The sequence below is a fragment of the Neophocaena asiaeorientalis genome, unplaced genomic scaffold (genome assembly GCF_003031525.2).
Source record: "Neophocaena asiaeorientalis asiaeorientalis breed wild unplaced genomic scaffold, Neophocaena_asiaeorientalis_V1.1 scaffold19, whole genome shotgun sequence".
Taxonomy (NCBI): Eukaryota; Metazoa; Chordata; class Mammalia; order Artiodactyla; family Phocoenidae; genus Neophocaena; species Neophocaena asiaeorientalis.
Genome location: NW_020173388.1, coordinates 3,693,330 through 3,713,327, shown reverse-complemented (window position 1 = coordinate 3,713,327; position 19,998 = coordinate 3,693,330). Strand labels below are relative to the sequence as shown.

At 38.9% G+C, this 19,998-nt stretch overlaps 2 protein-coding genes across 2 annotated transcripts in view; both read left to right on the top strand.

Moving 5' to 3' along the window:
* The window catches only part of PAICS (phosphoribosylaminoimidazole carboxylase and phosphoribosylaminoimidazolesuccinocarboxamide synthase), a 32,991-nt gene extending 25,633 nt beyond the window's left edge, over positions 1–7,358 (top strand). The window contains exons 9-10 of the mRNA XM_024746730.1: positions 332–490; positions 5,465–7,358. Of these exons, the coding sequence (XP_024602498.1) occupies positions 332–490; positions 5,465–5,631 (326 nt within the window). The 3' untranslated portion in view covers positions 5,632–7,358. The remainder of the gene's footprint in view (positions 1–331; positions 491–5,464) is intronic.
* A 4,602-nt stretch (positions 7,359–11,960) lies between these two features.
* Positions 11,961–19,998, top strand: part of SRP72 (signal recognition particle 72) — a 27,617-nt gene continuing 19,579 nt past the window's right edge. The window contains exons 1-6 of the mRNA XM_024746688.1: positions 11,961–12,412; positions 14,510–14,630; positions 16,644–16,767; positions 18,049–18,192; positions 18,269–18,380; positions 19,919–19,950. Of these exons, the coding sequence (XP_024602456.1) occupies positions 12,304–12,412; positions 14,510–14,630; positions 16,644–16,767; positions 18,049–18,192; positions 18,269–18,380; positions 19,919–19,950 (642 nt within the window). The 5' untranslated portion in view covers positions 11,961–12,303. The remainder of the gene's footprint in view (positions 12,413–14,509; positions 14,631–16,643; positions 16,768–18,048; positions 18,193–18,268; positions 18,381–19,918; positions 19,951–19,998) is intronic.

The window sequence follows — 19,998 nt, the reverse complement described above, 5'->3', positions numbered from 1 at the left end:
TCTTTGCTTCAGCGAGCCAAAGTAGCAATAGTGGAAGGGGCCTTTGAACCATTCCCTCACTCACACCCTGGTGTTATACCTCCTTTATACTACAGATCTCAAAGATGGCCAAACTTCTTCTTGCTACTTCATTACTTGATATACAGTAAGTGGCAGAGTGAACCTTATATTTTGAATATATATTTAATAATAGTGTCAATATAGTGCTTTTTCTGGAGACTACTGTTAAGAACTCAAGGAGTTACTACACATGGGCCCTTTTTTTTTTTTTTTAACCTATCTTTAAATCTCTTGAGTGCTTAGCCTAATTATAAACTTGTAATTTGCCTAGGGGATGGCATTCCTACTGTATTTGTGGCAGTGGCAGGCAGAAGCAATGGTTTAGGACCAGTGATGTCTGGTAACACAGCATATCCAGTTATCAGCTGTCCTCCCCTCACTCCAGACTGGGGAGCTCAGGATGTGTGGTCTTCTCTTCGATTACCCAGTGGTAAGATAATTGAATTTTTAAAAAACGTTTATTAAAAAGTTTCAACTACGCACTGTAATAGAGAGAATAACATAATGAAATCTCACATACCCATTACCCAGCTTCAGAAATTAACATCTTGTTGCATCTATAGCCCTCTCCTGCTGGATTATTTAAAGCAGATCTGAGAAATTATGGCATTTTATACTTCAATATTTACGTATGTCTTTCTAAATGATAAACTCTAGTTTTAAAATCATAATGATAACATATTCACACCTAAGGAAAATTAATGGTAATTTCTTAAAATCTGATTTCCAACTAGTGTTCATTTTTCCAGTTGTCTCATTTGTTTTTACAGTTTATTCAAATTAAGATCCAACATAGCCCTTATATTGCATTTAGTTGATATATCTCTAAAGTCTCTTTTTTTGTTGTTCTGTTTTTGTTTTTTGGGGTTTTTTTTTGCGGTACGCAGGCCTCTTACTGCTGCGGCCTCTCCTGTTGCAGAGCACAGGCTCCGGACGTGCAGGCTCAGTGGCCATGGCTCACGGGTCTAGCCGCTCCGCGGCATGTGGGATCTTCCCAAACCGGGGCACAAACCCGTTTCCCCTGCATCAGCAGGCGGACTCCCAACCACTGCACCACCAGGGAAGCCCTGAAGTCTCTTTTAATCTTCTTTTTTTTTTTTTCCTCTTTCATTTCTCCTATAGAATTTTCTGCATTCTGGACTTAGCTGATTACATTCCTGGGTGTTGTTTAACATGCTGTTACATCCCCTATTTTCTGTAAAGTGGTGGTAAAATCTGTAGTTAGATCAAGTTCATATTTGGTTTTGGGTTTTGTTTTTTTCCCCACCCAAGAATACATCATTCATGGTATTTTGTTGTTTGTTTTGTTTTGTTTTTTGTAAATGAGATTGTTACTTCTGTAGAGGAAATAAGATATTTAAAACTTAGGTATTAGAATAATTAAAACCAAGGAAGTTTCATCAGTTGGCTGGCTGAGCAGGATCTCATAAAATAACAATACTGTTGTGTGCTCATCATGGTCCAAGATAATGATCTGATCTATAAGGCCTGAGTGTCAATACTGTTTCAGTAAGAGTCGATTTGCTTATCACTTAATATACCTCATTTTTCTCACAGTCGTGTAAGTGTAAATCTGCTCTTGATACGTGTTAAGTAAGTGTGCCCTCTGACATGTTCCCATATGGACTGGCTTCTCTCTAGGCTTGCTGCACTGCTCGTCTTAGGATCTCTCTCTACAGCATCCTGGACATTCATTTTGCCTTTCTCTAGTCTCAGATCTCCTGTTTCCTAGGTCCCATATCTTTACCTTCTTGGTTTACTTTTTGTGGGAGAGCATTCTAGTGAACTTTCTGAGGAAAGGGTACAGAAGATAAACTTTTTGAGATCTTGTATACCTAAAACGTTTTTATTGCAGCTCAGTCTGATTTGATAATTTAGGAATAGAATTCGAGGTTGAAAACTATTTTCTGTCAGAATTTTTTTTTTTTTTTTTTAATTTATTTTTGGCTGCATTGGGTCTTTGTTGCTGCTTGTAGGCTTTCTCTAGTTGCAGTGAGCAGGGACTACTCTTCGTTGCAGTGTGCGGGCTTCTCATTGTGGTGGTTTCTCTTGTTGCGGAGCTTGGGCTGTAGGCGTGCGGGCTTCAGTAGTTGTGGTGGGCAGGCTCAGTAGTTGTGGCTTGCAGGCTTTAGAGCGCAGGCTCAGTAGTTGTGGTGCATGAGCTTAGTTGCTCCGTGGCATGTGGGATCTTCCCGGACCAGGGCTCGAACCTGTGTTCCCTGCATTGGCAGGCAGGAACCACTGTGCTACCAGGGAAGCCCTGTCAGAATTTTGAGGTTGTTACTCCGCTGTCTTCTAGCTTCCAGAGTTATTGAGAACTCCAGGGCCCTTCCACCATTCTGGTTCTAGGTCATTTATGAATTTTGTTTCTTTCTGGAAACTTCTTGGATCTTTTATCAATCCATTATTCTTAAATTTCACGAAGATGCGTCTTGGTGAGTCTGTTTTCATCCTGGGCTTGTAGTGGGCTCTTTTAATCTGGAACTTTGATTCTTTAGTCCTGGGAAATTTTCTTGAATTACTTAATAATTTCCTTCCGCCTCCATTTTCTTTCTTCTTTCATTTTTGGATTTACTTTTCACTGCCTTGATTTCTATTTTGTTTTCTTATTCTTTCTTTTTTTAATATTTATTTTATTTTTGGCTGTGCTGGGTCTTAGTTGTGGCATGCAGACTTCGTAGTTGCAGCACGCAGGAACTTCATTGTGACATGTGGACTCTTAGTTGCAGCATGCACGTGGGATCTAGTTCCCCAACCAGGAATCGAACCCGGGCCCCCTGCATTGGGAGCATGGAGTCTTACCCACTGCACCACCAGGGAAGTCCGTGTTTTCTTATTCTTGTTGCCATACTTTCTGGAAGATCTCTTCAAATTTACATTTCAACCCATCTATTGAGCTTTTCATTTTGAATGTGGTATTTTGAATTTCTTACAGCTCTTTTTTGTTCTCTGGTCTCCCCCTACCACCTCCCCAAACATCCTTTTCTTGTTTAATCTTTGCAATAACCTCCTTTATCTCTCTGAGATTATTATTGTTCCTTTCATATTAGTTCCTTTCCATAGCTGTTTGCTAATAAGCCTTGGCTGTTTTCTCTTGTTTAAGAATGGCACTGTAAAAACCAATTGGAGGGAGTTCCCTGGCGGTCCAGTGGCTAAGACTTCACGCTCCCAATGCAGGGGGCACGGGTTCCATCCCTGATCAGGGAACTAGGTCCCACATGCATGCCGCAACTAAAAGATCCCACATCCTGCAATGAAGATCCTGCACACGGCAATGAAGATCCTGTGTGCTGTAACTAAGACCTGGTACGGCCAAATAAATAAATATATATATTTTTTTTTTAAGTGTCATAAAAAACCAATTGGAAGCTCTGCAAGTGGGTAGGGCTTGTCAAAAGTGGCCTCCACTGTGAGTGATCTTGTAGGGTCATTCTTTGAATAACCCTTCACATCAGTGTCTTTGATCTTTTCTCATGTGTTGGCCAGAATTACCCAGAGAACATTTTTAGTCTCAGTCTCCTGCCTGAGTTTGTTAACATGTGCAAACTTAATCCCATGTTTTCACTGTGGCATTCCTTGCTTCACCTGTGCCCGCTTGGCACAGAAGTCTGGACTAAAGTCTGTTTTGCCTCCAGAAGAATTTAAAACTCTGCCATGGTGCAGAAGGGGCCATTGTTCTGGTACATAAGAGTGGGGAGGAGGATGTGGTGGCCTTACTTCTTGACTTTCACTGAGTCTTCTTCTTTTTAGCCCCGTTTTCAACCTGATTCCTCCCCTAAAAGGTATCTGGTGTCACCAGTTCCTTAACCTTTGAGTGGGTTCTGTAATGTCAGGCTGCTTCTCATCTTTCCCTGCTTCTAGTTAGGATTAAATTTTCTTGGTCTGCTAAGTTAGTTAGTACTCCCTTTGCCAAAATGTTATTGCTGTTATCTCTTTGTTTATGTTTATTTTCTTTATTCCCTTTACTGTTGTTTTTATAGGTTTCAGAGATACATACATCTTGTGACTAATCTATCTTCAGCTAGACTGATCTGATTATATCAACTTCCCAAGTTAAAAATCTGTAACTATAGATGAAACTATACCCAAATTTATGCCAGAGGAATAGTATAGATATTATTATCCATGGAGCTTAGAAAAAGGAATTTTGAGCAAATATGTGGCAGTTTTTACCTAGTAATGTCCAGGGAGAGACAGAACCTAGAATATTTTTAGATTCTGATCATTAGAATTGGGGAGAATCTTTTGAGGAGTGTTTTCACAGTGGCCTGTGTAAGATCCTGAAAACTTCGTTCCTCTTGCTCTTATGGCATGCTCAACCAGGTAACTTAATTTTTTGCTAATTAGGTTTTCTTGACATCAGAAAGTGAGTCATGGGCAGTAGGCACAGGTACTTCAGTTGTTAGAGTGGAATGCTCTACCTAGTTTATTACTACTAGTACTACTACTACTAATGGTTGACATTCATCGAGTATTTACTGTGTGTCAAGCACTGCTCCAAGCACTTTATCTGTATTAACTCACTGAATCCTCACATAAGGTAGCTACTAGTTATCATCCCCATGTTACAGATAAGGACACTAAAATTAATTTGGCTGATGTTGGTTATGTAGTAAGTAGCAGAGCTGTGTAAATTGATTTATTAATACAAATTAAATCTTGTGATTTATATTTTAGTCTGTTCTTATTGGGGATAGTGAGAGTCAAAGAGCCTGATGAATTCCAAGAGTATTTAGGAAAATTGGATCTTTTGGATCTATAACCTATTTAGTCCTTGACTCTAATGACACAGACATAATAGTACCACCTTGAGAAATTGCCTGAGCAAACCTGTGGTCCCCAAGGAAGTTACTTTCTAGTCTACTGTCTTTTAGATCTTATTACTATTGAATTTATTTATAATAATTCTTAAAATTATTTTGTGGATTTGACTTCTCCACTGCTTAAAAATGTTAGAATAATTCAAGTGCAAAAACAAAAGGAATAACTAGAAAATTACCAAAATAATTAACATACCTCAGGTTTGTCTAAGAACAGATGATTCTACCTCATTCCTTGTTTTATTTCTATTGCGTTTCACCAGGGATTTAAAGGGGTAATGTATGTGAAAAGAACTTTGAAAAAAGGTAAATTTCTTTGCAAGTGGATTCAGTGAGAAGAGTGATAGTTGTATATAAAATATCTGTTCCTGGCTGATAAATATTACTTATCATCTTATAATCACTTTATCACTCTAAAGAGTAAAGATGGAAACACCTTCTACAGATCTTACTTCAGACAAGGATAATATTGTAGCTGTATTGTCTGTGGCAAGCAGGGCTTCTGAGAGTATAAAATAGTTGGGTAAGTGGTATTTTCATCATTAATTTACAGCTCAATTTTCTGTCTTTTCTTTTATGAATAGGTCTTGGCTGTTCAACCATACTTTCTCCAGAAGGATCAGCTCAGTTTGCTGCTCAGATATTTGGATTAAACAACCATTTGATTTGGGCCAAACTGCGAGCAAGTGTATTGAACACCTGGATTTCCTTGAAGCAGGCTGACAAGAAAATCAGAGAGGGCAACTTATAAGAAACAACATCATTGCATTGTTTAGGAGAAAAACTATAAATTTCTAGTTTAGCTGCAGAAAAAAGAAATCAAGCAAGATGAAAAGATTTTAAATCAATCACAAGCAAGATGAAAAGATTTTAAATCAATCAGAGAAAACAAAATTTAAAAGTGAATGAATGCCTCTCTAGATTCATGAATTAGTAGAATAAATGTACATATTTATTAGTATTTCTTTATACGTAGTGAAATTAGTATACATTTAAAATTAATCTCTTACCCACATATGGTCAGTTAGGTAGGCAGTATAATTAAATATATTTCTTAAATGATAATAATGTTCTGTTATAGAGCTCTAAAGTTACTACTTCCTACATCTGAGTCCGTAAGTTTTAGAAACTTAAAATGGTTGTATCTTAGGGTGGTTAAGAGCAATATAGTCCTCTTTCACATTATGATCTTTACAGAACTCTAGGGCATGGTTTTTTATTTGCAGTCAGTATGTCAGAAAATGATGTTGTATTTATCTCTAGCTATAGCTAGAGATGATGTTTGGGTTTGATATTGCCTTTTTTAAGAAAAGCTGAGATTGACTCTGGGGGTAAGAAAGACATGAATTAAGATGAAGGGGCACTGTGGAAACCATGGAGAGACTTCTGAGAACTTCTCCGTTAAGTGTCAGGGCAATTTCCCATGGAAAAGAAGTAGAGTCACCTTTGCCATTGCAAATGAGTTAGTAAATCTTACTTGGCTCTGTAGGTCATAAAATTCTTTTCATTCTGATAACACATATTTTAGCCAGACTAACAATCCCCAACCATCATTTTCAAAAATTGGAATCTCCCAGTTAATACCCATAACTAGTTTCTTTCTCATAATAGTATTAAGTCTAGGTAGTATACCCAGCAAAATGCACTTCTAAAGGAGCAGTTGTTACTGAGAGGTATGATAGTTCATCATGAGTCTATAAACCATATTTGGAAATATCAGTGTTACATTATGCAGCCTTGAGGATTTTATAGATCATGAAACTTTAATCCAGGTGTCTATGAACCCCTTAAGCTTACATGTAAAATTTTATGTATATGTTCACTTCTATGAGAAGGGGGCAATCAATTTTTACCAAAAAGATGTGTCCCCCCCCCCCAAAATGTTAAGAATCTCTGCTACAGATGAAATCTTGACACTGGCCTACCCGGTCTATGCTTTTTCACTTCCCTCTCAACTGTTAGCAAGCTGGCATCTCATCACTTCCTTCACCTGATCTCTGTGGGGTATGACTGACCTAACTTCCTTTCTTGGGCTATACACCAAGTTGTTCCAACCTCAATCTTAATCATTCCTCATATTTTACTCTTTCCCTTAAGTATTGATGTTTCCTACTATTGAGTTCATTGTTTACAAATAATGGTAGGATAATTTTAATTCTTTACAGTGAATGTCTGTAGACTTGTATTTTCAGCTGTCCATTTCTGTCTGAATGGTCTAAACTTAACTCATCTTCCACCAAGCCTATATCTGGCTGCACTCACTGTCCCAAATTAATTTTATCCTTGATGTTTTTCTCTGACCTTTCATTTCTAACTCATCACCAGGTCTTGAATTTACCCTGTTTACCCATCCACTGTACATAAACCTCAAGCAAGGGTCAAATTCTGTATTAGCCTGATCTAGGTCTTCTTTTATTTATTTATTTATTTTTTGTGGTACGCGGACTCTCATTGTTGTGGCCTCTCCTGTTGCGGAGCACAGGCTCTGGACGCAGAGGCTCAGCGGCCATGGCTCGGCCCAGCCGCTCTGCAGCATGTGGGATCTTCCCGGACCGGGTCACAAACCTGTGTCCCCTGCATCGGCAGGCGGACTCTCAACCACTGCGCCACCAGGGAAGCCCTAGGTCTTCATTCTTAACCCAACATTTTTGAGGTTGATTGTCCAAGGACTTACAACAAAAACTCTTAAATTTCTTTTGCAACACAGACTCCTTTGAAAATATGAATGCTATTGATCCTCTCCCTAGAAAATTGCACAGTATGTTTACTAACAGGTTCCATTTGTTCCTGAGTTCCTTGAAGCCTATCCATAGTCTGTAGGTTAAGAATTGCTGTTGTAACCCATCAAGGGAACTTGCTTTCCTCTTTTTCAGACTGTTGCATATCTGTACCTTTAGTTCTTAGAATGTTCTCATTTGTCATTAAAATCTACTTAAGTTACTAGAGCTTCATCTTCACTTTCTCCATGAAACCTTCCCTGATAAACCTTCCAGCTACAGTGGCTACAAGTACTTTCTCTGTTGGATTGTAAGCTCCCAAAGAGGAGAAAATGTAATTCTACAGTTTATTTCCCTTACATTGTCTTATGCTCTGATGTGCTAATGCCTAGCTGTCTGTTAGAAATGGGGGAATTATAAAAATCATGTACTGCTTTATTTTCTAAAGTTAGATCACAAGAACAATTAATAAGATGAACTTGGGCTTCATAGTCTCTGAATAGTCATTGGCTGCTATTTCAACTCTTCTATCCGTACCTAGCAAAAGCTCCAGCTGTTTCTGTGCAGTACATTAAAATTTCAAACACTGACTGAGACTCGTAGATAGGACTGACCTTTATCAATGGTCATTATTAGTTTCTTAATAGAGTACATACACCCTCAGTAGTGTAGTTCATCAGTGCTAGAGTAAATACTTGTTTGAAAGTATTTTAACGATTATAAAAAGTAATTTACACAAACCTACCTGGTTTGCCATCTTTGGGTTTATACTTTCTGTGGGCTTATAGTTAAATAGAGGAAGAAAAATTGTGTCCGAATAATGCTGTACTTAAACTTTATATCTTAAAGCCACACTTAGAATTGCTTTAATGCCTCCTGAAATTTAAAACAAAGCAGCCAAATAAAAGACAAGGATAAGCTCTTGTGTGAAGCTTTATTCATCCATGTGTGAAATACATGTTTTGCCTTATTTTATTCTAGGCCCTAGGAAAGCAACACTGAACAGAGACAAGGCCCTCGCCCTCACAAAATTTACATTTTATTGGGGATAACAAACCATAAAAGATAAATTAGATAGATTCAGGGAAGTATAAGTGCACATGAAGAACAGCCAAGGTGAGAGGACAGTGATGGGGTAAGAGGAAGGTTTTTAAGGAGAGCAGGGCAATGATGTAAAAGAGGAAGCCATGCAAAGATATGGGGAAATAGTTTCCCAGACTAAAGGAACAGAAAGTAAAATAGCTTTGCCTTTTTGAGGACCTGCAAACATGCTAATATTGCTGGAGCTCTGTGAGCAAGGGTAAGAGTGGAAGGAGATATTGATGTAAGCAAAGGCTAGATAACTTAGGGCCCACAGACCACACTGAAGTGTGTCAGGAAAAAACATTGGTAAGTTTGAGCAGGGGCTGACATGATGTATTCAACAGGTTTTAAAGTATTCTCTGGCTGTTGTGTGGATTAGAGGAGAAGCAAGGAGATTAGTTAAGAAGCTACTGTAGTCCAGTTGAGAGAAGAAGTGACCTTCAAGTTACTTAAATTTTTTGTGCCTCAATTTCCTCGTGTGTAAAGTGGGACTAATACTACCTACCTCAAGGTGATTATGAGAGTTAAATGAGTCAATATATGTAAAGTATATCCTAGCACATGAATGCATTATGTAAAAATTATTTGGCTGACTGTATAGAATGAGTGGAGTTGATTCCATGAAAATTACCTTGAATTTGATATTCCCTTCAGCTGATTTAATTTCTAAAAACAGGAAAAAAGGGCAGAGTCAGCATAATGCGACTTAAATAAAACATGACAGGCCATAGAACATCCACAATCTCTCCCTGCCATCTTCAGCCCAGCAGTCCTTGGAAAGCCAGTGGAAACGCTTACTTTTAATGGTGCTTTTTGCATTTAACTCCTCACAACCTCAAATACTTGGGGTGGGGTTGTTAACCCAGCACTGTGGTACAGTGAAAATAGCAGTAGAATGGAAATGAAAAGATTTCCTTGGGCACGTTTCTCTTTGAGCTTCAGTAACTCCTTGCACTCTGTCCTCAATCCCTCTTACCTTTCCTTACTTTTCTTCGTAGAATTTATTACCACCAAACATGGTATATATTTGTTTATTGCCTCTCTCTCCCAACTAGAAAATACATTCCATGAGTACACTAGGTTGTCTTTTTGTTGTTAATTGTATCCCAAGCGACTAGTACTGATATAATGCCTGACATTGGCATTTAGAAGGCACTCAATAAATATTTGCGGAATGAATATATGTGCAAATTCTCATAGGATGGCAACATGGAACCATACATAACTAAATATTAGAGGAGTATAACATGCAAGGGGAGTAGACAGTAACAAAAGATCATAAAGGACCTTACATGCTAGGCTTTGTAGTTTGGATTTTATCCTGAGGATAGAAGAGTGACATCAGGTATATGCTTTAAAACATCACTCTGGGGCTTCCCTGGTGGAGCACTGGCTAAGAATCCACCTGCCAATGCAGGGGACACGGGTTCGATCTCTGGTCCGGGAAAATCCCACATGCTGCGGAGCAACTAAGCCCGTGAGCCACAACTGAGCCGGCGTGCTGCAACTACTGAAGCCCATGCGCCTAGAGCCCGTGCTCCACAACAAGAAAAGTCACCGCAATGAGAAGCCCATGCACCGCAACAAAGAGCAGCCCATGCTCGCTGCAACTAGAGAAAGCCTGTGCGCAGCAACAAAGACCCAATGCAGCCTAAAATAAATAAATTTATTTTTTAAAAAAATCACTCTGGTTTGGAAGACTCCTGTTTCAGAAGGGGCAAATTAAATCCATACATTTATATCTTGTTTGCCACAAAACCCCATTAAAACTGACAGAAGAAACAGAAACACAGGAATCCACAGCAGAGGAATTCTGAGGAAATTTCTAGAAGCTACAAAGTATATGAGATCAGACTGATATAGAAACCAAAACTGTGAATCCTTACATAAAGTCAATATTCTGAAAAGAGAGAAATGCACTACTAAGGCAGTGGTTCTTAGCTTTTGGAGGGGGAGAGGGGAGTTAGTATAAACACCTTTGGAGAATCCAATGGAAGCTACAAAATCTTTCCTCAGAAAAATTCTAAAAAAATTTTGCGTATACCAAATGTCTTCCCGAACTCCTTTAAACCCTCTGAAATCCAGGCATAATTAGCTTGAAATACATGACAGTTCCACAGCTAGTAGAAGTCCACAGCCCTTCTCATGATTTTTACTAATTCACAGAGATTATATCCTCCTGAGCTAGAGCTCACTGGATCATTACTGCTGTTTTTGCATTGTACATATTAACCAGACATGAAATGTGCCAGGCACCATAGGATATAGCCATGAGCTGGACATAGTTCCTGCTCACAAGGAACTCACAGATTAAGGGAGAAAGAAGCAAAAACTCACTCAGTTAAAAAGTTGAGTACCAACTATATGCCAGGGAGTGTGCTAGATCCTAGAGATGCTACAGTGAGCAAGGCAAATATAGTCCTTGGCCTCATGGAAATTACAGTCCATCTGGAGAGAGACAGGCCTTAAACGATGAGCAGTGCTCAGAAGTAGAGAGCTCCATAAAAGAGTGTAATGGGGAACCTTGCAGAGTCTGCAAAGTCAAAGAGTAACTTTTAACCTGGAACCAGAAGGATACAGAAATATTGAAGGATGAAAAGGAATTAGCTAGTTTGCTGAGAAAGAGAGGAGGGGGGAAGAGGCAGGAACTGGTAGGATCGTGACCAGAAATGAGCCTGCAGTAGGCGTTCTCATCAAGAATACTCGGTAGGTACTCGGTTTGGACAAGCACATCTTGATATTTAAGGTCTTACAAAAACTCTAAATCCCCTATGTCTGTGTGTTAACTTGAGTACTTACTATGACAGGGTGCAGGAAGTATCGTTTATCCCTAGAACAATTATATATTATCCCTATTTTACAGCCCGGAAAACTGGGACTCTGATAACACGTTCACAAGTCAGACATCTAGAGCGTCTGAACCTGGGTATTCTCACACCAAAACACATCACCCTTCCAGCCTTATTGCCAACTGCTCCTGAAATGCAGCCCAAAGGGTAGCCAGGGGGTTTTCACCAAACGTGCTTTGCACTTGGAGATTCTTTTCTTCTTCTTTGCCTTTCCTCATATTCGCTTCTCTGAACTTTACCCAGAACCAACGCCAGGTTTTCCTAATCACCTTTCAAGATCCCATTCAAATACCAATTCCTCTATGAAGCATTCCCAGGCAGCAAGAAGCCGTCTCTCTCCCCCTCCCCTTCTCTCCCACTCCTTCAGATGACCCCCTACGGTTTCTAGTTGGTATTTTACCACGCCATAGACCTGTTATTTATTTTCCATAGACCTTCGCCCAGCTCCGCCTCTAGGGACCTGGACACTTCTCCGCCCCCAGCGGTCGCCCCGGAAACGCACGGTGTTTTTAGCCGAATCTGTTTGGTGAATCCTTTTCAACCCCTTCCTGGGATCCGACGCCTCGTTCCTCCAGACCCGCTTCTAGAAAGGTGTATCGACTCAATCTTCGCAAATTTCTAGGTACAAGAGTGAAGACTGCGGTCTTTGACGCCAACTCAGTAATAAAGACGCTTCCGACTGCGAAACGCTTAGCAACCACCGGCTTCCTTCTCCGCTTAGCCACCTCCGAGATCCTCTTCCGGGGCAAGAGGGCGCCCCGCCTCTCCTCCAAGATGGCGAGCGGCGGCAGTGGGGGGGTTTCGGTATCTGCGCTCTGGAGTGAAGTGAACCGTTATGGCCAGAACGGCGACTTCACGCGCGCTCTCAAAACCGTTAACAAGAGTAAGTGTCCCGGCGGGCGCCGGGGCGGGGGCGGACCCGGGCAGGTGGGAGGATGCAGCCTCCTTCCGTGGCGCGTGACCACCTCCGAGCAGACAGCGGGAGGGGAGACCCCAGCCGCCCGCCGCTAGGGCCCGAACGCCCAGCGGGCGCGGGTCGCGGTGCCTCAGCTCCCCACGGCCAGCCCTGTGTCCTGGGTAGCTTAGAGCCACGTGTACTTCCGTCTTTCCCCCCGGCAACGCAGAAAGTGAGGGAAGGATTTAAAGAGACCGCAGCTCCCGACGTCTCTTCCAAACTGCTTTCTTATTTTACTCCGTTGATTTCATGCCTTATCTCGCAAATACTCCACATTGCCTCCTTTTCGCTTTCCTTATAGCGGAGTGATCAAGACAGTATTGCTGAGGGAGCTTTTTCTTTTGGGCCGCAGCGGGAGGAGGAACCTCCCTGGGACACGTAATTTGGAAGCTGGCGCTGACAAGTGGAAGCTGTACAGACTCAGGGTAGAGGGAAGGGCTGGAACTGGATGTCAGGCCTGTCATTCCCACAGATAGAATCCCTCCAGCGTCCTTAGACCAGAAAATGTGTGTGTGACAGCACTAACATTTGCAATGACGTTGCAAAGACAAATGTTAATCCTGTTTTTTGCCCAGTAACTGATCATTTTGAGTGAACTGTCTTCGGTGTGAGGTTCAACTCATTATATTCTGTTATCCTTTACTGCCTAACTGTAATACGGCCGTGCTTTTTAATGCTCTCTGTCGTGTTAAATTCTTTATTGAAGGTGTTGCCTGTATTTGTTAGGTTTGGAAATGTAATTACCAGGACAGGGTTTGACTGTTGAAAGAAGTAATAACATACATGGTATGTCTGTAACGTACAAGTGTGAATTTTCAACAAACTATTGCTGGGTTAATGTGAAAAGAAATGATTGTGCCCGCAGTGCACTTTTGGTGATTTCAGACATTGAGGAAAACAGCTACTAATGACAATTATTTGATTGTTAAACTTGTTTTGAATTAACTTTGGCCTTTGCTAGGCCTGCAACCAATATTAATCAGCAATGTAGTAAGTACTGTGCAGGAATTGTTTAATCAGCAATGGCTGTCAGTTCCCCAATATATATTTTCTTTTTTTTTTTTTTTGCGGTACACGGGCCTCTCACTGTTGTGGCCTCTCCCGTTGCAGAGCACAGGCTCCGGACGCGGAGGCCCAGCGGCCATGGCTCACGGGCCCAGCCGCTCCGGGGCATGTGGGATCTTCCCGGAACGGGGCACGAACCGGTGTCCCCTGCATCGGCAGGCGGACTCTCAACCACTGCGCCACCAGGGAAGCCCTCCAATATATATTTTCATAATTGATAGAAATTACTCCGATTCTTAGACTGAGATTTGAATTCCAGTAGTTGCCCAGGAGCAAGGGGAGTGATCCTAGTCATTTTGACACTGAACAGCTGTTCAGCATTGAAATTTGGCCACCTGACTCCTTCCTTGCACTTCTCTTTAGTTATATTACCTGAAAAGGGAAATTTTGAATGGTGTTTGGAAATATTGCCAGCAAAACAAATTGTGTTTGTATACTTTACAGCTTATAGATTTTTTCAAAATATTCTCATGTAATTTTTTTAATAACCTTGTAAAATAGGTAATGCTTTCATACTCGTTTTGCAGATCAGAAAGTTGAGATTTGGCTATCAAATGACTTGTCCAAGACCTCAAGGCATTTAGTGACAAGCTTGTACTCAAACCTAAGTCATTTGCTGCCAAGTTTTATGTGAACTTTTTTCTTTCCCTGTGAAGTAATGAAATATGTAGGATATAGCATGCATTGCAAGATGAAAAAGCAGTAGAAAACAACTTCATTCTTGCTTCTTTATCTCACTTTACTTTTTTGGTACATGCATCTTGGGAAGCTATCTCACTGGAAAGTCTAACTTAACTCTCCTTATTGTCACTTCTTAACTTAAAAATAAAGATCAGTCATTTAAAAAAATGTTTTGACTAATCATTTCTGCTGCAGTAAAATTGGAAATGTAGCTTTCTGAGATGGCAAATGTGGAAAGGGAATGGATTTAAAAATTGCTTTCCTAAAATTGCTGTCTAGTACTGCAGATCAACAAGGATGATGTAACTGCCCTACACTGTAAAGTTGTGTGCCTTATCCAGAATGGAAGTTTCAAGGAAGCCTTGAATGTCATCAATACTCACACCAAAGTGTTTGCCAAGTAAGTGATTTAATTAGTTGTTTGTGCATGTTTACCATAGCTATAACCATTTCCTTGTTTTTTTCCCCACTATTCAGTGATTTTTGATCTTTTTCTTTCCTTCCCCTTTTTTCCTTTTGCCTGCCAATGGTGCTTCTGAAACTGGAAAGAGTAATAGTAACTTTTGTTCTTTTCTGCCTTAAGAAACCTTTTCCTTACCCCTGTCTTCCCTTTGAACCACTAAGAAGGGAAACTGGAGGGATGTGGGGCATAAACAAGAGTCGCAAGATTTCTTGGAGGACATAGAGAGAACAACTCAGCAGAAGTTTAATTTAAAAAAAAAGAGCAGAGAGGGCAGAACATATAGGGTAGGGATGTATTAGTCGAGGCCTCTAGGATGGTATGGCAGTCTTAGCCTGACCTCTGTGCCTGCCCCCTTTGAGAATTGTTTAGGTGAGTATGATTTTAGGCCAAGATCTTTCAGTGTCAGAATTCTTTAGCAGCCTTTAGAATATATAGCAGTTTTTTTCAATCTACTTTTTATTTATTTATTTTTGGCTGCGTTGGGTCTTCGTTGCTGCGTGCGGGCTTTCTCTGGTTGCGGCAAGCAGGGGCTACTCTTCGTTGCAGTGCACCGGCTTCTCATTGAGGTGGCTTGTCTCGTTGTGGAGCACAGGCTCTAGGCACGTGAGCTCAGTAGTTGTGGCTCGCGGGCTCTAGAGCGCAGGCTCAGTAGTTGTGGCGCACAGGCCTTAGTTGCTCGGAGGCATGTGGGATCTTCCTGGACCAGGGCTCGAACCCGTGTCCCCTGCATTGGCAGGCGGATTCTTAAACACTGTGCCACCAGGGAAGCCCTATAGCAGTTTTTTATTATTCTTAATCTTTTTCATTTATTTATTTAATTTATCATTTCATGAAACGTGAACTTATAATCTGAATTGGTACTGTAATTTCATTTTTCTTTACAGTTATGCCTAAGCCCCAAAAGAAATGTGTGTTGAAATGAAGGTTGCAGCATATTTATTGTTTAATGTTTATAAGGTACAGAACAGTATATTGTATACTTCCTTTTGTATAAGAAAAGGAGGATATAAGAATTTCTATGTATATTTTTTTGTATTTGCAAAGACAAACAATAGATGGAGAAACAATGAATAAAAATAGTTACTTGTAGGAGGTGAGTGGAACAGAGTAGATTTGAATAACAGTGGGAGTAAAACCCTTTCAATGTATACCTTTTTGTTTTTTTTACTTGGGCCAACTGCATGTATTACAGATTAAAAACAAATTTTTAAACTTTATTAAAAATAAAAGGGTAATAAAAGGGACACTGCTTTCTACTAGTAAACATGTTTATGCTAAAATTCAATGTTTTGATTTTTGGCCATTTTGTGAGAGAGGGAAATTTTGAAATAATCTTTTGTTAGGTGAATAAAGGATGTTGCCATTTGCTTGATGTTTATTTTTCCTCACAGATTATGGTTGAAACTTCACAATGTTTCATATGTGACATTAATGTAGATGAATTTTTAAGTCTGTATGTAAGTAGTGTTTTTGTAGTTGTCTGTTTATCAGTTGTTTGATTACAAGTGCTGTGTTCTTTTAAGATTTCTAGTTACTTTTTCTTTGCTAATTATTTGCTTCTTGACAAGTTAGAGTAGCATTATATGGCTTATCATAGGTTCTTAAATGGATTTAAGAAACTTCTATAACAACCCATTTAAAACAATGTTCAGATTGTCTGTATATCTGAAACAGTTTTTAGCTAATTCAGGATTTCATTCTTATATATTTGTTTCAAAGGCCAGTAATTCTAATAAGAATATCCATGAAAGCAAGAGAGCCTAGGGAAATAGATGTAATATTTTCTGCCACTTATGAGCTGTCTGATTTTAGACAAGTCGCTAACCTTTGTCATCTGTTGTTAATGGGGATTAAATAATATGTATCAAGTGTGCTTAGAGCAGTGTCTGGCTTACAGTGGGTGCTCTGCAGTGTTAGCTAATAATCAGACATTGGTTTTTCCTTTTTCAGTAACTCTCTTTCCTTCGAGAAGGCATACTGTGAGTACAGGCTGAACAGAATTGAGAATGCCTTGAAGACAATAGAAAGTGCCAACCAGCAGACAGACAAACTAAAGGAGCTTTATGGACAAGTGGTAATTACTGCTTTAAAATCCCTGTTTGACAGTCGTCCTGCATGAACGTGATTCTACCTCTAGCAAGGAGCAGGGATGAGGAACCCCAGCCCATCCTGATGCTCCATAAAACTTGCCACCAAACCAGTGCTTGAGGTTTGAACATATTCCCTCTCCTTGATCTTCATATGAACAATTGCATGTATAGTGTTCTATGAACAAATGACTTCCTAAGGGTAATTGGAAAATTAAGAACTATCCTATGAAATTTGGACTTTTTAGTTGGAAAGATGAAGGCCAGTAAGCTTATATACTTACACAGTTTTGAAACAGTCATTTTAGTTTTTAACTGATATTTTATTCTAAGTGTAAAATAAAGAAAATCATGAAGAATAAGAATTTAGATGAATTCAGATGGTTCATGAAATCCCTGGAAATATCTTATTCTAAAAGAATTTTGAGACATACAATTAAGCCTAATGTAAAATAGGGTTATTTATGATAAGAGGACAGAAATGTTATATTAGAACTAGCAAAACTCTCTTAAAATTTTTTAAAATGTCAGTTTAGGGCAAATAATGTATTGAATATATTGTCCCCAAAAGGTAGTGTGAGTTTAACAAAGATTTGGGCAAGTTCATGGATTGTAGGTCTATAAAGAACTTTTCATGTAAACTGGGTTAGCTTAGGGTAGATTCCAGCATTTTGATATTGATGAAGGGCACCCATCTCTGTCATACCTGTAGACTAATTGACCCAGAATGGCAGTTCTTATCGCTGTTTAAGAACAACTTGAATGAAATAAGCAAGAATTATGTTGTGTATACTTGATACTACCCTATACAATAGTTGGTTTCTGGAAAAGAGAAATGAAGATTCAGTATAATGAACTAGGAAATAGTTAAGTCCTTTTGTTAACATCTAATTTTGTTCCTGTTTACTGGGGCTTAGTAAACTTGTGGGATTGTAAGTCAGATTGGTTGATTTCTACAGAATGGTTTTCTTTCACAACCCACTTAGACACTTACTTCACCTCAAGATGGGGGTCAATACAATGGCTTTTCTAACTGAATCATGCCTACAAATACGCAATATAGTAGAGATTCATTGCAAGTAACTTTGGGGAAGTATTAGTAGTATACAGAACTAATTGAAAAATTGTAAAGGAAAAACAATTAATTGCCCACGTTATGCTGAGTTAGGTTTCTTACATGGTGGTTCCAAAAAAGGGGTTATATGGTGTTAGGGATGTAACACAATATTTGTCTTCTCTGATTTTTTACTTGCTATTTATCTCTTCAGTTGTACCGATTAGAACGCTATGATGAATGCCTGGCTGTGTATAGAGATCTTGTCCGAAACTCTCAAGATGATTATGATGAGGAGAGAAAAACAAACCTTTCAGCAGTTGTTGCAGCTCAAAGTAACTGGGAAAAAGTGGTTCCAGTGAGTATCTCTGTGTACTTACACAGCCATGACATAATATTCCTGTCTAGCGTTTGACTGGTATTCTCTGTGACAGGAGAACTTGGGTCTCCAAGAAGGCACACACGAACTGTGCTACAATGCTGCATGTGCGCTGATAGGACAAGGCCAGCTGAACCAGGCAATGAAAATCCTGCAAAAAGCTGAAGGTTGGAAGTTTGTTAAAATGATATGTAAATGTAATGTGCATATAACTTTGCAAAGTATTTCCAAAAATTAAAAAGTTAAAAACTTTGGGAAGTTTTTAAATGGAAATTATTGATGCAGTGGAAATTTCTCAAAATCCATCTAGCCTTTCTCTTGGGTTCTTGACTCTTATCTCTTCTCTGTTACTATGTTATTCCTAAGCCAGTCTACTTGTCCATTTTCAGCCACACCAAACCTTAAGTTTGGGTTTTGAGGAGTAGGTTTTTGAACAACTTACTGTGAATGTTAAATGTAAATTAACTGAGTAAGCATTCGGTAAATATTATTATCATCATTATTATTGGTATTAAACAAGTATACAAATATAGTAACAATATGGTGTGCCCCATTTATGCATTGATAACACTATTCAAGCACATTTTAACTCCACTTAGTATGTTTCCATATACAATATCTGCATGCTTTGAAGCTCTTAAGTGAAAAAGAAAATAATTTATTAGAGAACTTATGTCTGGTCTCAACTCCTGAAACATTTCGACTTTCTTCTCCATACATTTCCCTTGGAAGCTATAAAAGTGATGTTGTAGGGCTGCGATGAATGGTGGGAAGGAAAAATGGTGAAACAGGGTCTGTTTTATTCTTAAATATTGATGCTTAAAATAAGGGCAGAGGTTAGAGCATCATGAGGAGAAAAATATGTTTAATAATGATAATTTCTGGATCATACCCAGTATTGACAGTGGTATGGGAGGACATCCTCATATATTGCAGGTATGAATGTAAAAGTAGTAGAGGCTTTGCAGTGGGCAGTTTGGTGCTATAGCAGATTTTGAAATTTTCATACCCTTTGATCTAAGAATTCCATTTTTAGAAATTTAAGGAAATAAGGGAATAATTAGATAACATCCATACAGATATATATATATGAATTTAATTGAAGGGATGTTCATAAGAACAAAAATTTAGGAACATGAGTTTCTGTCCTATTAGAAGACTTTATTATAATCACAGAATAGATTACCATGCAGTCATTAACAATAATCATGTTAAAAATAATGTAGATGTAAATGTGTTATAACATAAAGATGTCCACAGTATATTAAATGGGGGAAGGGAGGTTTCAAAATAGTAGACTGTCCCACTTTCATTTAAAAATGTAGCTGTGCATTTACATTAAAAAAAAAATAGCTGAAATGCTACAGTGGTTATCTTTAGGTGACAGGATTATTGTCCTTATTTTTATACTTCTCTATAATTGATTTTTTGCAATCAACATTTGTTACATTTATATATGTTAAATTCCCTTAAAAAATTTTTTTAACATAGGGATTACAAGTAAAAGAAAATGCCAAAGAGCTAGAGTAATCAAGGATTGATAATATTTATGTAATATATTTGATGTTAATGATAAATTCCAAATTTGCTTGTTATTAAAATTATCTTAAATCTTCTGCCTAAGAATTTAGTTCTTGTTCTTTGGAACATGAAAGAAACGAGAGTTACCCAGCAATGTTAATTTTAAAACCGTTTTCTCCTATAGATCTTTGCCGCCGTTCATTATCAGAAGACTCTGTAAGTATTCCACCGTGGTTAAACCCAGATTTTACACTTGTGCTAATA